The sequence below is a fragment of the Crotalus tigris genome, unplaced genomic scaffold (genome assembly GCF_016545835.1).
Source record: "Crotalus tigris isolate CLP2741 ecotype Arizona unplaced genomic scaffold, ASM1654583v1 scf7180000018684.1183181, whole genome shotgun sequence".
Classification (NCBI taxonomy): domain Eukaryota; kingdom Metazoa; phylum Chordata; class Lepidosauria; order Squamata; family Viperidae; genus Crotalus; species Crotalus tigris.
Window position 1 is genome coordinate 340589 of NW_024097145.1, and position 15969 is coordinate 356557.

At 47.5% G+C, this 15969-nt stretch overlaps 1 protein-coding gene across 1 annotated transcript; it reads left to right on the top strand.

The window, feature by feature from the left end:
- The first annotated feature begins 58 nt into the window (after positions 1–58).
- FAM205A (family with sequence similarity 205 member A) lies at positions 59–14888 on the top strand. The gene is made up of 3 exons (XM_039355400.1): positions 59–526; positions 3338–3389; positions 5599–14888. The coding sequence occupies exons 1-3, from the start codon at positions 320–322 to the stop codon at positions 14844–14846; spliced, it is 9507 nt and encodes a 3168-aa protein (XP_039211334.1). The 5' UTR covers positions 59–319; the 3' UTR covers positions 14847–14888.
- The last annotated feature ends 1081 nt before the right edge of the window (positions 14889–15969 follow it).

Consider the following 15969-nt stretch of genomic DNA (forward strand, 5'->3'; position numbering starts at 1 on the left):
TATAGGGTTTCCTGCCTGAGCAGGGGGTTGGACTAGATGACCTCCAAGATCCCTTCCAGCTCTATTCTGATTTTCTAAGATGATAAACTCCAGAAGATAAATGTATAGACATGAGGGTGGAGCACCATGAATTCTAGCAAGTACATGAGGGGTTTTCTATGTGACAATTTCCAGGAAGAGGATAATGAGGGACTTGTGAGATGGGACTGGCATAGTGTAGCGTGGCGACCTTTATGATGCGCTCAGAACACATCATACTAAGACCCTCTTCGTATTTAAAACCAGCCCAGGACTTTAGCTATCGGGGTTTTCTTCCAATATGGAACTGGCAGCTCCATGTGGTGGCAGTTTTGCCCTTCAGAAATTTATTCTACTTCTCGGCAAAAATGCCCCTTTGATCTTAGTTTTCTTTATTATCTGGAAAATCTTGAAAACCTTCACGGTGTGGCATGTGGCTTTTGAGCTGCTCCAAAGAAGCTTAAAATTCCTCTTTGACCCTCGTAAATGCTTCTCCAAGGCAGAATCCGTAAGTTTTTGAGACACCTATGCCATAGGAAAGAAGTCATAGGGAGGAAATTGTGACTTTTATTTATTTATTTATTTATGAGACTTATATACCGCTTTAAGTGCAAGCACTCTCTAAGCAGTGTACACCAGTAAGCAATGTATATATATATATATTTACATTGCCCCCAACAATCTGGGTCCTCATTTTACCTACCTTGGAAGGATGGAAGGCTGAGTCAACCTTGAGCCGGTGAGATTTGAACCGCTGACCTGCTGAACACCGTCAGCTAAAGTGGCCTGCAGTACTGCACTCTAACTGCTGCGCCACCTCGGCTCCTCCTTTATGTCTGTAGTTGAGTATGCTGAAGAAACCTGGTGTATAACAGAATAACAGACTTGGAAGGGACCTTGGAGGTCCTCTAGTCCAACCCCCTGCTCAGGCAGAAGACCCTATACCAGTGATGGCGAACCTTTTAGAGACCGAGTGCCCAAACTGCAACCCAAAACCCACTTATGTATCGTCGGGTGCTGGGTGGGCGGGGCCCAATGGGTGGGTGTGGCCCATTGGGTGGGTGTGGCTGCAATGGTAACGGCAGACTGGGTGGGACTAAAAAGTTCAATCAATCAATTCCAACTTTGCAAGATCTTTTTTTTTTCCCATGAGAAGTTGAAATTGACTGATTGAACCTTTTTTTTTTTTTTTTTTGCACACAGCAGCGGAGGCCTAAAGCGAAAAGGTTTTATAAAACCCAGCTGAAGGCCTAGGACTGGGGCGATGGTGCGCGTGCCCACAGAGAGGGCTCTGAGTGCCGCCTCTGACATTCGTGCCATAGGTTCGCCACCACTGCCCTATACATTTCAGACAAGTGGCTGTCCACTCTCGTCTTAAAAACTTCCAGTGCTGGAGCATTCACAACTTCTGGAGGCAGGTTGTTCCACTGGTTAATTATTCTAACAGTCAGGAAATTTCTTCTTAGTTCCAGATTGCTTCTCTTCTTGATGAGTTTCCATCCGTTGCTTCTTCTTCTGCCTCCAGGTGCTTTGGAGAATAGCTTGACCCTTCCACTCTTCTTTGTGGCAGCCTCTCAAATGCTGGAAGACTGATCATGTTCCCCCTAGTTTTCATTAAACTAAACATACCCAATTCCAGCAACCATTTTTTTATATAGTTTAGCCTTTAATGTATGTGGCGCTCTCTCTATCATCTATATACATCTCTATCAATCATCTATCATCTGTCAAATATCAATCGTATATCAATCCTATCTATCCATCTACAGTAGCTATCAATCATCTATCTATAAACTATATCATTTATCTGATAAGGACAGACATGGCCCACAGAATTGCCAAGAGTCGGACAGGAATGAATGGTTATTATTAACCATTTATCAATCAATAATCTACTGACAGTCCTCGATTTACAGCACATTTGGGCCTAAAATTTCCACTGCTAAGCAAGACAGTTGTTCAGTGTGAATTTTGCCCCATTTTACAACCTTTCTTGCCACAGTTGTTAAGTGAATTACTCCCAACATTGGATAATTAGGAGAAAAATTACATTTCCAATTTGGCTTATTTGTTTTCAAAGGGAGAATTTAACATCAAGAAAGAGAAGGGTCCTTGGTGCTCTCTGAGCTTGGTTGGTTTTTTTGCAGACGTTTCGTTATCCAACTAGGTAATACCATCAGTGCTAGAAGGGAGTGGGGTTTGCAGAGAGGAAGGGGGGAGGAAAAGGAGGGAGAGAAAGGAAGTGGGAGTGGGGGGGAAGAGGAAGAGGAGCAGAAATTTAGGGTCCTTGCTGCTCTCTGAGCTTGGTTGGTTTTTTTGCAGACGTTTCGTTATCCAACTAGGTCAGTGGTTCTCAACCTGTGGGTCGGGACCCCATTTGGGGTCGAACGACCATTTCACGGGGGTCGCCAAACAACGCAGTCCGCCATTTTTTCCCCTTTTCCTTAGCTGTGCTACTCCCTTTTATTCTATTGGCTTTTGAAAGCCAATAGAATAGACTATCTTGAATAGAGTCTAATTCTATTGGCTTTCAAAAGCCAATAGGAATTGTCCAGGCTGTCTCTGCCCTGCTGAGCCCGCCAAAAGTCCCATTCTGCCAACGGTGCTGCACCAGTTGCGTAGTCCTCGACTTACAACCGGTTGAGTAGTCCTCGACTTACAACTGGTTGGGGGGGTCGCGGCATTAAAAAGGTTGAGAACCACTGAACTAGGTAATACCATCAGTGCTTAGAAGGGAGTGGGGTTTGCAGAGAGGAAGGGGGGGAGGAAATGGAGGAGGAGAGAGGGAGTAGGAGTGGGGGGGGAAGAGGAAGAGGAGCAGAAATTTAGGGTCCTTGATGCTCTCTAAGGTTGGTTGTTTTCTTTCAGACATTTCATGACCCAATTAGGTAACACCATCAGTGCTAGAAGGGAGTGGGGTTTGCTCTCTATTTGAATACTAGTTGCTTGCCCCATCAGTCTTGGAAGGAGTGATGTTTTCTTCTTGGTGGTTCCTTAATTAGACTGTTGTTTACTGTTGGATTGTTTGTCTCAGTTGGGTTTCTCTAGATTGGGGTACCGTTTAATTATTGATTGTTGGTCTAGTGTTAATTTTGGTGTTAGTCTCTAGTTATCTGGGTGTTGATTGCTAGCCAGGAGGTGTTTTGCTCTTTTTGATCATCTCTTTGGAATAGTGAATGGAATGGAATGGAATAGAATGGAATAGAATAGAATGGAATAGAATGGAATGGAATGGAATGGAATGGAATAATAGAATAGAATGAGGCCACTTGGATCCTGAGAACACACATTCTTTTTTCTTTTTTCTGTCTCTTTGCAGGTTCAGCAGAAAATTGAGGCCAGCCTGCAGGAAACTAAAACCGTCGGAAAAGGTTTTAAGTTTTTCCAAGCATTTAATCCACCAGTTTGTTGCAGTACTTTTTCTATCTATTATATCTATCTATCTATCTCTACCTATATCTATCTATCTATCTATCTATCTATCTATCTATCTATCTATCTATCTCTATCTATCTATCTATCTATCTATTTATCTATCTCTATCTCTCTCTCTATCTCTATCTATCTCTATCTATCTATCTATTTCTATATCTGTCTATCTATCTATCTATCTATCTATCTATCTATCTATCTATCTATCATCTCTATATCTTTATTTCTCTATCTCTCTATCTCCCTAGCTAGCTATCATCTTCTCCTTTCCGCTCTCTCTCTCTCTCTCTCTGTCTCTTTCTTCTGTTCCCTTGTGTCCGCTTCTGGACAAGGCCCTGTAGTTTTCTCGCCAAGGTTTTTCATAAGTGGTTTGCTATTCCCTGCTTCCAAGGGCTGAGAGGAAGTGTCTGGCCCAAGGCCACTCAGTTGGCTTTGTGCCCAAGGCAGCATTAGAACTCAAGATCCCTGATTCTAGCCTGGTGCTATCATCATGATACCAAACTGGCTCTCAAAATATGAACCACTTCACCAATGGACCTGTCATCCTTGTCGAGGGGCGATCCTTTCTGTTTCGTTCCAATTTTGCTTTTCTCTAAAAACGCTACCCAGGACAGCTTACCTTGTATTAATCAAGGCATATCTATCAAAAACAATCAACAGGACCTTACTCCAGGACTAACCATTTAAAATGGACGAGAGGCACCATTTGACTTAAAACAAAGGCAGTAGAACTGGGCATACAACTACTCCTCAAGCTATAACCATACTCAAAACTGCGATTATGGCCGGAAGTCATTGTGCTTGTCAGTCAAGGCATCACAAGACTGGATACGCTTTTCTAACATTTTATGCGGCAGTTGTTAAGTGAATGCTGTGTTCGTTAAGCGGAGTCCACAATTTTAAGTGAATTAGTTTTTCTCAGTGTGGAAGTCAGATTCACTTGACAAGTGTGTGACCAACTTTACAACTGCAGTGCTTCATTTAATAACTGTAGCAAGAAAGCTCATAAATTGGGGCAAAAATCACTCAACCAATGTCTTAGCAACAGAAATTTTGGACACAATGGTAGATGTAACCTGAGGACTACCTGTAATCAATGTAAGGGTTTGGCTCCCAGAGTTTTCAAGAAAAGACGGGACAATCATTTGTTCAGGATGGTATAAGGTCTCCTGCCTTGAGCAGGGGGTTGAACTAGCGGATCTCAAAGGTCCCTCCCAGTCCTAAGATTCCTTGATTCAGCTGAAACATTCATCCCCTGCCCTCTTAGAGAAATAGCTTGCAAGCAGTCCTCTTCAACTGAGCATGGAGCAGAATAACAGAAGAGATCTTGGAGGTCTTCTAGTCCAACCCCCTGCTCAAGCAGGAGACTTCATCCTGCACAAATAGTTGTCCAATCTCTTCTTAAAAACCTCCAGTAATGGAGCACCCACAACTTCTGGAGGCAAGCCATTCTACTGGTTAATTAATTAATAGAATAACAGACCTGGAAGGAACCTTGGAGGTCTTCTAGTCCAACCTCCTGCTCACGCAGGAGACTGTATACCAGTGATGGCGAACCTTTTAGACACTGAGTGCCCATACTGCAACCCCAAACCCACTTATGCATCGTCAGGTGCCGGGTAGGTGTGGCCCATTGGCTGGGCATGGCCCATTGGCTGGGCGTGGCTGCGGTGGTAACGGCAGACTGGGTGGGACTAAAATCAATCAATTCCAACTTTGCAAGATTGTTTTTCCCCGCAAGAAGTTGAAATTGACTGAATCTTTTTTTTTTTTTTTGCACACGGCGGTGGAGGCCTAAAGCAAAAAGGTTTTATAAAACCCAGCTGAAGGCCTAGGACTGGGGCAACGGCACGCGTGCCCACAGAGAGGGCTCTGAGTGCCGCCTCTGGCACCCGTGCCATAGGTTCGCCACCACTGCTGTATACCATTCTGGACAATTGTTTGTCCTTAAAAGCCTCCGGTGATGGAGCACCCACAACGTCTGAAGGCCAGCTGTTCCACTGATTAATTGTTCTAACTGCCAGGAAATTTCTCCTTAGTTCTAGGTTGCTTCATGTAGCACCATCTGGGCCATTTTACGTTTAGATGGGGCAGGCAAAGGTGTTCCCCAAAGAGATCCAATGTTGGGACAATTCTTCTCCTCTGCAGGGACCACCGAAGACGGTGTCCATCAGACGCCCTACCAGCGTCTCCGTCAATTGCTCTGCAAAGAACTGGCCTGCCAGGTGTGCCTGCGGGTAGCTCAGGAGGCATGGCAGCTCATTTATTGGCAACGCACAGAGCATTGTGGCTACGCCAAATCCAGATTCCGGCTTTCTCCCAGGCCTTGCAAGGAAGCCAAAGTCTCCACTGCCACCTCAGTAGAGGAAGAACAGGAGTCCTGCATTTGGACCTCCAGTGTGACTTCTGCCTGCGTGGGACCTGTTTCCTTTGGCCCAGAGGGCACAGCATCCACTGATACAACACAGCATGTGGCAAGTGTCGCAGCGGGGAAGAAGGCCTCGAAACGTAGCCTCCAGGATCAAAAGACACAGGGCAGTGTCTCTGGGGAGCTGGATGTTTATATGGAGGACCTCTCGAGCTTGTCCTCCAGCACTTATGAGACCTCCTCCATCAGTAGCTGGACAGATTCTTCTGGCCACTCTACCCTCATCTTCAGCAGACTGAAGAGCTGCAGGTCCCGTAAGCACCACAAAAGTGTCCTTCAAAAGCAGAAGAGTAGCAGAAGCTCACCCAAGCAAGCTTCTCCTGAGGCTGCCAAGGGAGAGGAGATACACTTTCCATCTGTGCCCGTCTCCTTCATGAAAGAAGCTATGATTCAGAGCTTAGAGTCTCATTGGGTAGCCAAGAGGCTCCAGCATCTGCTGGGGATGTCCTGGATTCTCCTCAGGTCCCTCCGGAGCTTCATGCCCTCGGCTCCAGCTTCCTCCTCGGAGAGGCCCCTGGGGGTCAGGGTTGTGGTGAGAAGGCCTCGGGTCCTCGCCTTTGTGGCCGCCAAGACCAAAAAGAAGCTGGAGCTTCATCTCAAGAAGAGAGTCCAGCTGAAGCTTTGGCAGCTGCCCAGGAGGGTCCAAGAGGCTCTCAGGCACATGAAGCCACTTCCTCTGCCCAAGAGTGAAACTTCTCTAGTACAGAAACCGGGCAAGAAGGCCAAAAGGTCAGTGGTCACAGGTCCACCATTGCTCCAGAGATCGTTGGATGTAATTCAGATGAAGGTGAAACTCCACCTGGCTAAGAAGTGTGTCGAAATACAAGCAGAGGTGTTTCCAGATGTGGCCCTTCGCTCCTGGAGGCTCTTGGTGTGTTCGAACGTGCAACCTCTGCCCAAGCTGGTATCTCGTGCGGACAAACCCTTGCAAGCTCGCCTGGTCTTCCTCCCCTTTGTGCTCCCCCAGGATGCTAAGAAGATGGAGATGGTTGTGCAGAGATGGCGCCTGAGTTCCTGTTGGGACCTGGGAAAGCGGTACGTAGAGTCCCTGGTTGCAATGGCCCCTCCTCCATCTTCCTCCAAGCCCTTCCCATGCAGAAGGGAAGCTTCTGAATTCTCAGGGGCGCAGACCCCATTTCTCCAGCAGGGGGGGCGAGAAACCTTGGAAGCCCATGTGAGAAAAAAGAGGCTGCAGCATGAGTGGGGTCTCCCGAGTGTGATCAGGAGATCTCTGAAGGCTTTCATGCCGAGTATAGTCCCACGTTTTTCCGTCCTCCACAAGACCAGGAACCGCATCGAAACTCTGCCACAGAAACTTGCCTTTCTTCCCGAGGACACCTGCATCCTCCTGGAGTTCCATCTTCAAAGATTGAAGCTCCAGCAGAGGTGGGGCTTGCCCAGAAGAGTCCTGGAAACCTGTCGACGGCTGTTTCCAGAACTTCTTTATAAAGAGAAGAGAGTGGCAGCAAAGCCCTTTTCTCAGCAGCCCAGATTGGGGATAAGAACACCACCAGGGCACCTTGTAAGGCCCAAGAAGGAAGAGGAGAAAGTTAGAAAAAATCAGGGTCTTCCATTATGTCCAGCTCAGCCACTCCTCATGTTAAAAACGAAAGTCTTGAAGAAACTACAGGTCCACCTGACGAAGAAACATTTGGAGGTGCGCTTGGAAAGCTTTCCTGCTGCCCCACAAATCTCCTGGAAACGTTGTTGGTGGTCTCAAAGGCAACCTCTCCCCAAGCTTATCCTTCCGGGTCTGAAGACTCCCCAAATCCGTATCTTCTGCTCCTCCTGTGGCTTGGCAGCCATGAGTCGGATTGAATCGGCGTTGCAACGGGGCCACCTGGCCTCTCTCTGGGGGCTCGGTCTCAAGTACATGGAAGCTGTTACTGAAATGGCCACCATCATCCAGCAGGATGCAGAGAGGCCACATCCATCTGATGGGACCAGGGAGTTTGGCTTTCAATTTGCAGAAGGGAAGACCCCGTTCTTCCAACCATCAGCCAGGGAGGTCTTGGAGATGCACCTTAGGAAGAAAAGGATACAGCACCAGTGGGGTCTTCCTTTCATGGTCCAGAGATCCCTGAGGAACTTCAGTGGCCACATGTCCCCACTGCGTCCTTCAAAGGCTGTCACTCAAGCCTCCATCTTCCCTCAAGAGCTACTTTTCCTTCCTCCAAAAGTCACCAACTTCCTAGAGTTCCACCTTCAGAGGATGAAGCTCCAGCAGAGATGGGGTTTGCCCAGAAGAGTTCTCCAGTCATGCAGATGCCTGTTCCCAGAACTTTTCTACAAAGAGAAGACCAAGCTGTTGGTGAAACACTATTCACGGAAGCCCGGTCTAGGGATAAAAACACGGGCAGGGGGCCTTGTAAAACCTCAACTGGACATTCAAAAGATGCAAGGAGTTGGATTATGTCCAGCTCAGTCACTTCGGAAGTTAAGCCTTCAGGCCCTGAAGAAGCTGGAGGTCCACCTGACTAAGAAACATTTAGAGGTGCGCTTGGAAACCTTTCCTGCTCTCTCACGAATCTCATGGCGCTGTGTGTGGTTGTCTGCAAGCCAACCCCTTCCCAAACTGATCCTTCCTGGTCTCAAGACCCCACAGACTCGTAGCCCCTGCCTCTTCTTTGACTTGGCAGCCATGGGTCGGATCGAAGTAGCTTTGCAACGGGGTCGCTTGGTATCCCTCTGGGGCCTGGGGCTGAAGTATGTGGAGATATTGGCAGCTATGTGTCCTGGAGGACCTTTGTCTTCAGTCAAGTTTAAAGAGATCCCCGTTGAATTTTCAGAAGTAAAGTCCCTGTTTTTCAAAAATGCAGTCAGAGAAAACTTAGAAATGCATGTTAAGAAGAAGAGACTACAACACGAGTGGGGATATTCTACCCTGGTCCAGAGGTCACTTAGAAGCTTAATTGGAGAAGCACCCAACTGGCATCGTGATCTTCCAAAGGAGGTGACTCAGATCTCCTTGCTTCATCTAGAGTTGCATTTCCTTTCTGAGACGGTCAAACAAAACCTGGAGCTCCACCTTCAACGGCTAAAGTTACAGCGAAGGTGGGACATCCCTCAGAAAGTCCATCGGTCTGTAAAGTTTTTTCACTCCCTCGTTCCAGAGGAGAAACCTCAAGCCACATTTGGAGAAACTCAGGTGGACAGTGGAAGGTGGGAAGAAACCAATGCTCTCCTCCCAAAGAACAAGGGATGTCTAGAAGATCTGCTTAGATATACTCTGGAGACTCACCTCAAGAAAAAATCTCTGGAGATTAAGTTCCAGTTAATAGGATATAAGAAGTTTTCTGGTCCCATCAAACATGCTTTCCTTCCTAAATGTTCCCTTGTGTCCTCAGAAATCAAACCCAGACCATCTTGCTTGTATTTTGTGGAACAGGATGTTGTGGAAAAGATGAACTTGAACATTAAACACAAGCAATTAATGCATCTTTGGGGTCTTCCCAGTATCTACACTAAATCCTTGAACAAGATGTTTGGCAATGTTATTGTAGGAAGCCCACTACTAGAGATGTCCAAGCTCAGGAGATGGACTCTGGAGAAGAATGTTGGCCAGGAGAATCAAACAGTCAATGCAATGGGTTCCAGAACAAAAGAATTGAGATTCTCAAGGAAAGGTCCATGTTTTGTCCAAACAGAGATTTTGGACCTTCTGGAGATGCACGTTCGGCGCAAGAAGTTACAACATGAATGGGGATTACCATCCATGGTTCAAAAATCTCTTCAGGCCTTTGCTTTAGAACCAGAACAGCTTTTGGAGGGATTTGGCATTGCCATTACCGGTTCATGGGGTGTATTAAAAGTGACAATTAAAATAACCACGAGCTTGTTTTTCGTGGCTCTTGCGACGCAGAAGCTACTGGAGGCTCACATGAAGAACCGAACTGCAGCCCATCGATGGGGTCTTCCCAAACGGGTCCAGGAATCATTGAAAATGTTTCTGCCCCCTGCTTCTCATTCCCAAGTTGAGGGCGACCAGGGTCAAGCCAAAACCCCATGGCATGCCTACAACCGACTCTTCCAGACTGCCTCAAAGCAACGGCACAAAGCAGAAAACATACATCATGTAACCACAGTCAAGAGGGCTCTCCCCAAAGCTGATTTTCTAGGAAAAATGTCCCAAGAAAAAGTCTCAAGGTCTGGGAGAGAAAAGATGGCACTTGACAAACAGACCACCCCCATGTCCCTTAAACAGGAAGACCTGGAATTTATGGGATTACATGTACAATACAAGAGGATCCAGCATGAATGGGGATTACCTGCTCTTGTACACAAATCTCTACAGGCTTTTGCACCGGTCCCACCTGAGCCTCAGAAGAGGTCCTTCAGAGGTCTGCAGAGATTGGGAGATGGAAGAAAAACACATAGGGGGGTACAAGTGCCATCGTCTCTGAGTAAAGTGCTGGTCGCTCCCCGTTGTTTGCATTTTTTTAGTCAAGATGCAAAAGATCGCCTGGAATCCCATGTGAAGTGTTGGACCAGGGAACATAAATGGGGCCTTCCTCAACTGATCCAAGATTCATTGAGAGCAATGGTTCCTCCTCCACAGGTCACTGATGAAAAACCCCACTGTGAACGTCATTTGGGATTCCACCTGCAAGAGGCAGCTCATACTTCCCATTCCAGAAGAGAAGGATCTCCATCCTGGAAAGAAGCCACCATAAAGCCTATGAAGAACATCCACCAGAGGAAACCAGATGCAAGAACTAGTTCCAGCTTTCCAGTGGCTGCCATCAGATCCCCTGAGGTGAGGCTGCTTTTCTACATCCATACGTCCTGGGATCTTTTGGAGTTTCATGTCACCCACAAGAAGATCCAGCACGCATGGGGACTGCCATCCGCCATCTTGAAATCTCTGCGAATATTTGCTCCTTTTCCGCTTGACCTACAGAAGCACACCAGAAAGAGAACCCAGAGGAGTCCAAGAGACAAGGCAGATTTGGAAACGAAGGCCCAGCAGCTTTGGTTCCTCAACACAAATACACAGGAACATCTGGAGACCAGCGTGAGGACCATGGCCATAAAGCATAAGTGGGAGATTCCAAAAAGGATTCAACATTCATTTCATCCATTCCTTCCTCCTCTCCCCTCTTCCCAGGTTCCAGGACAGTCTGTCTGGCCTTGCAAGCATAGACCATTTCAAGACATATCATCTGCTCCCCAAATTTCAGTGCCATTGCAAAAGGCAAAGCACCATTTGGGGGTGATGAAGACACCTCCAAAAGCATTACCAGTTAAGACAGGAGGGGCTACTGAAGGAATGAGGCGCTTATGTCCCAAAATAGTGCTCTCTTTCCTCCCCATTGAGGAGAGGGACCTCCTGGAATTCCACATCCAACGAAAGAAAATCCAACATGCATGGGGCCTACCATTGATGGTGCTTAGATCTCTCCACGTCTTTGCCCCGTATCTTCTTCAATCAGAGAGGACTATTGGGAAGACCACATCTAGGACACCCAGAAGGGAGATAAGAGACTTGCAAATCCTTAGCCAAGAACTCAATTTCCTCAGCATTGAGGTAAAGCAACGCTTGGAGGCCCACCTGAGACATCGCACATCAGCGCACAGATGGGGCCTTCCGGAAAGGGTTCAGCAATCTCTGAGGGCATTCCTTCCACCCGGATCTCCTTCTCGTCCTGAGGTGACTGGATCCCAGCCTCATTTGCTTTTACCACCCAAATCCTTACAGACAACTGAAGACATCTACGAACTGGTGATTTTTAAGCCAGAGGCCAAGACGAAGAGGACTCTAGGAAAGCCCAAGAGCAAAATTGGCAATAAGAGACAAAGAGCAACAGGTAGGCCTAGCCAAACTAAAGCCCAGACTTGCTTTGGTACCAAAATGGTGCTCTCTTTCCTCGCAGAGAGTAGCCGGAACCTTCTGGAATTCCACATCCAACGAAAGAAAATCCAGCATGCATGGGGCCTACCATCGATGGTGCTTAGATCTCTCCATGTCTTTGCCCCGTATCTTCTTCAATCAGAGAGGACTACTGGGAAAATCACATCTAGGAAACCCAGAAGGGAAAAAATAGACGTGCAGATCCTTAGTCAAGACCTTCTTTTCCTCAGCATTGAGGTGAAAGAACGCTTGGAGGCCCATCTGAGACATCGTACATCAGAGCACAGATGGGGCCTTCCAGAAAGAGTTTGGCAATCTCTGAGGGCCTTCCTACCACCCGGATCTCCTTCTCATCCCGGGATGACTGGATTCCAGCCTCTCTTGCCTTTACCACCCAAATCCTTACAGAAAAGTGGACCTGATTTGCAAGCCGCAGACATCTATGAACCGGTATTGTTTAAGCCAGAGCTCAAGCAGAAGACCTTAGAAAAGCCCAAGAGCAAAGTTGCCAATAAGAGACAGAGGGCAACAGGCAAGTCTAGGCAAACTAAAGTCCAGATTTGCTCTGGTACCGAGCTCTCTTTCCTCCCAGAGAGCAGCCGGAACCTTCTGGAATTCCACATCCAGTGGAAGAGAATCCAGCATGCGTGGGGCTTGCCATCAACAGTGCTAAAATCGTTGCAAGCTTTTGCCCCACATCTCTTTAAAGCAGAGAAGATCACCGCAGAAACTGTGGGCAAGTTTCGCCCACGTGATAGAGGAGAAGTGCAAATCCTTAGTCAAGACCTCGATTTTCTCAGCGTTGATGTAAAGGAACTCTTGGAGGCCCACCTGAGACATCTTACGTCAGAGCATCGATGGGGACTTCCAGAAAGGGTTCAGCGATCTCTGAGCGTGCTCTTGCCACCTAGATCTCCTTCTTGCTTTGAGATGACTGGATCCCAGCCTCTCTTGCCATATCTACCCCTAGCCACCTCTGTGCAGCCTTCAAGGATTTCTAACGGGACAGAAGATCCTCAGATCCTGCCACCTTCCTCTCCTTCTGCATACACCACCAGGGATTACATGTCCAGTGTTGAAAATATAGCCAGCTTCCAAAAAGTGAAGATTGGAAGTGGAAGGACCACACCAAGGGTGAAGAACAAGATGCCTCTCCCAGGCTTTAAGGCAAAGATGGTCACCTGGCAAATGGAAGACGGTTCTCAGAGGACAACCAAACAGAGAGGCACTCCTGTGAAACCTTCAGCTCCTAGCAGGGAACTGAAAAAGTCTCCTAAGATATCCAGCTGTCTTTCCTGTCATTCATCAGCCCCCAAGAAAGCCTCAATCTCCTCGTCAAAGTCTGATAGACAACCAAAATGGCCAGAAAAAAAGAAGAAAAAGAAGCAAGTCTTAGGGAAGAGAGGGGAAGCTGTAGTAGACGATTCCTCTCTACTAGCAGAAGACAACGAAGCTCAGGATTCTCCTTGGTCCTCAGGAGACAACATGGCAGAGTTGGAAGAGTCCTCAGGAGACAACATGACAGAGTTGGAAGGGTCCTCAGGAGACAACATGAGTCGTTCTTCTCTTCAAGAGTCAGAAGCTGCCAAGATGTATTACAGGCCTTGGGAGGCACACGTTCAACCGTATCATGCTCCTATTTCTCAACAAGTCTCATATTTTTTCCCACACCATGTTCTTGTTCCCAATTCCTGCTATGAGGATGTTGTAGCCAGATGTTACAGGCACATCAGGAGGGGGCATCATGCCAGACAGAGCAGTAGACTACAAAGGAGAGGAAGTAGGCTTACGTGGAGAGAGTTCCTTGACCATTCTCTGGAACAAGCAACCAGGTGCCAAACATTTTTTAGAACCCAACTGCTGGACCGTTGGTTCTCCGACTGCGAGAGATTCCTCTACCTGCAACATCCTTCATCCTCTAGAGGAAAGAGGTCCTCCACAGAAGACCAAGATGTTCAACCTCCCAAGGAGAGTAGAAAGGGCCTCCATCAAAATCAAGACTTTGTAAGGACAGATGTTGAACTTCAGGTCCATCATGAAAGTTGTAGCTTGACCCTGAAGACAGATAGTAAGGAAGAGGGGAGAAAGGAGAGAGTCACCTTTTCCATCGCTAAGGAGCAGAGCCTTTTGTCCCTAAAGACCCTGTCCCAAGGCAGCACAGAATGTAAAGTCATGAGGGAAGATGACTGGGACCAAGGAAGAAGGCTGGAAGTGAAGTGGGAAGATCAGAACAAGGGAGCAGAAGAGTCCTTCAGAGAAGAGATGGGCAGCTGGACATGGGCTAATTCCTCAGTAGTGAGACAACCCCCTTTAGCTGAGGACTCTGCCCCATCCTTGGTGGCTCTCTCAGAAGAAGCAAGAGTCATCACCGGTGATCGGCTTTGCAGCGGACTAGCAAAAGTAGTTGTGGGATCACCTAAAGATCATGGTGTCCTAAAACCAAGTGAAATTCCAGAGGGTAAGGATGTGGTCATCTGGCAGAAAAGGCAGATTCCAGTAGACCTCATGCAAGCAGGAACTGTGGGGCAGAAGAGTGGGGTCCAATGTCCTCTCCCTAGAAGGATGAGGCCTATCAGCTGTTCACCTGGAAGGCCCCCAAAAGCTGGGAAGAAGAAACAGGTGAAGGTAAACTGGTCTTCCAAGGAAACACACCAAGAACGTCTTGTCATCAGAAGGCTGGCCTTTGACCCAAAGCTCAGCCAGACCTTGGAGGTTCCTAGACAAGGAGCCCACAAGAGACCTCAAGAACAGAGGTCTTCGGGTAGTGAAAAGATGACCATTTTGGGTAACATCCTGGAGAAGAAATTGAACTTGCAACAGGGACTGTCCATTTGGAGGCAGAGCCCCAGACCGAAGGAAGAGGATGGAAGAGGCCGAAAGAGAGACAAAAGGGAAGGCAGAGGAGGACAGGGAGGGAGACCACCACAACCACCATACGCTTCCGTGGACAAGCAGAGCTCCACCCTCAGCAGCATCCTGCAGGGGAAACTGCATCTCTGCAGGAACATCCTAAAAGGGAAGCTCTGCTTCTGGAAGAAAAGCCAGGAACTTTCCAAAACCAGGAGAACTGGGAAATACGGTGGGGTGCAGGGAAAAAAATTGGGGGCGGCTAAGTAGATGGGCTCTATTCTGCAGTACCTTTTCACCAATAAATCTTCATTTTTGGCAGTGTTGTGTTTAGGGTCTGCAGTGCCTGAAAGAACATAGAATAATGTTGGAAGGGACCTTGGGAGGTCCTCAAGCAGGAGACCCTATAGTATTCTGGACAAATAGCTGTCTAGTTTCTTCTTGAAAGACTCCAGGGATGGAGCACCCACAATTTCTGGAGGCAAGCTTCCCGCTGATTAATTAAGAGAGAAACAGAGCTGGAAGGGACCTTGGAGGTCTTCTAGTCCAACCTCCTGCTCAAGCAGAACTCATACTATTCCTAACCAATGGCTGTCCAATCTTTCCTTAAAAACCTCCAGGGATGGAGCACCCACTAACTTCTGAAGGCAAGCCTTTCCACTGAATAACAGACTTGGAAGGGACTTGGAAGGTCCTCTAGTCCAAAGATCCCCAAATCCAGGCTACAGCCCACTACTAGGCTGTGGCTTATTTGGAACTGAGCCATGTGAGCAGTGGGCTGGCATGCGCATGCAGCTCAGCTCATGCAAGCAGCAGGCTAGTGCACACTTGCAGTCAAATTGCACTGTGCACATGCATCGGCCTATTGCTCGTATGGCCTGGTTCCTGTCTCCCCCACCCGTAGCCGTGCCACCAAGCCGCAAAGGTAGGGGACCGTTTGTCAACTGTCCAGTTGGCATTTATTTATTTATTTATTTATGAGACTTATATACCGCTTTAAGTGCAAGCACTCTCTAAGCGGTGTACACCAGTAAGCAATGTATATATATATTTACATTGCCCCCAACAATCTGGGTCCTCATTTTACCTACCCTGGAAGGATGGAAGGCTGAGTCAACCTTGAGCCGGTGAGATTTGAACCGCTGACCTGCTGAACACAGTTAGCTAAAGTGGCCTGCAGTACTGCACTCTAACTGCTGTGCCACCTCGGCTCTTTTTCCAGAAAAAGAAATTCCTCGGACATGATTTTACCAAGAGTCTAATACTTTACTGAAAATTTACATTGGCACAGAAGAAGCAAAACCAGCTCTGATTTTCCGGCTCGAAGGCTTGCTTAGTTAAACAATAAACTCCCTCATCCCCACCCACCAGGTGTTCATATTGTCCAATAGTA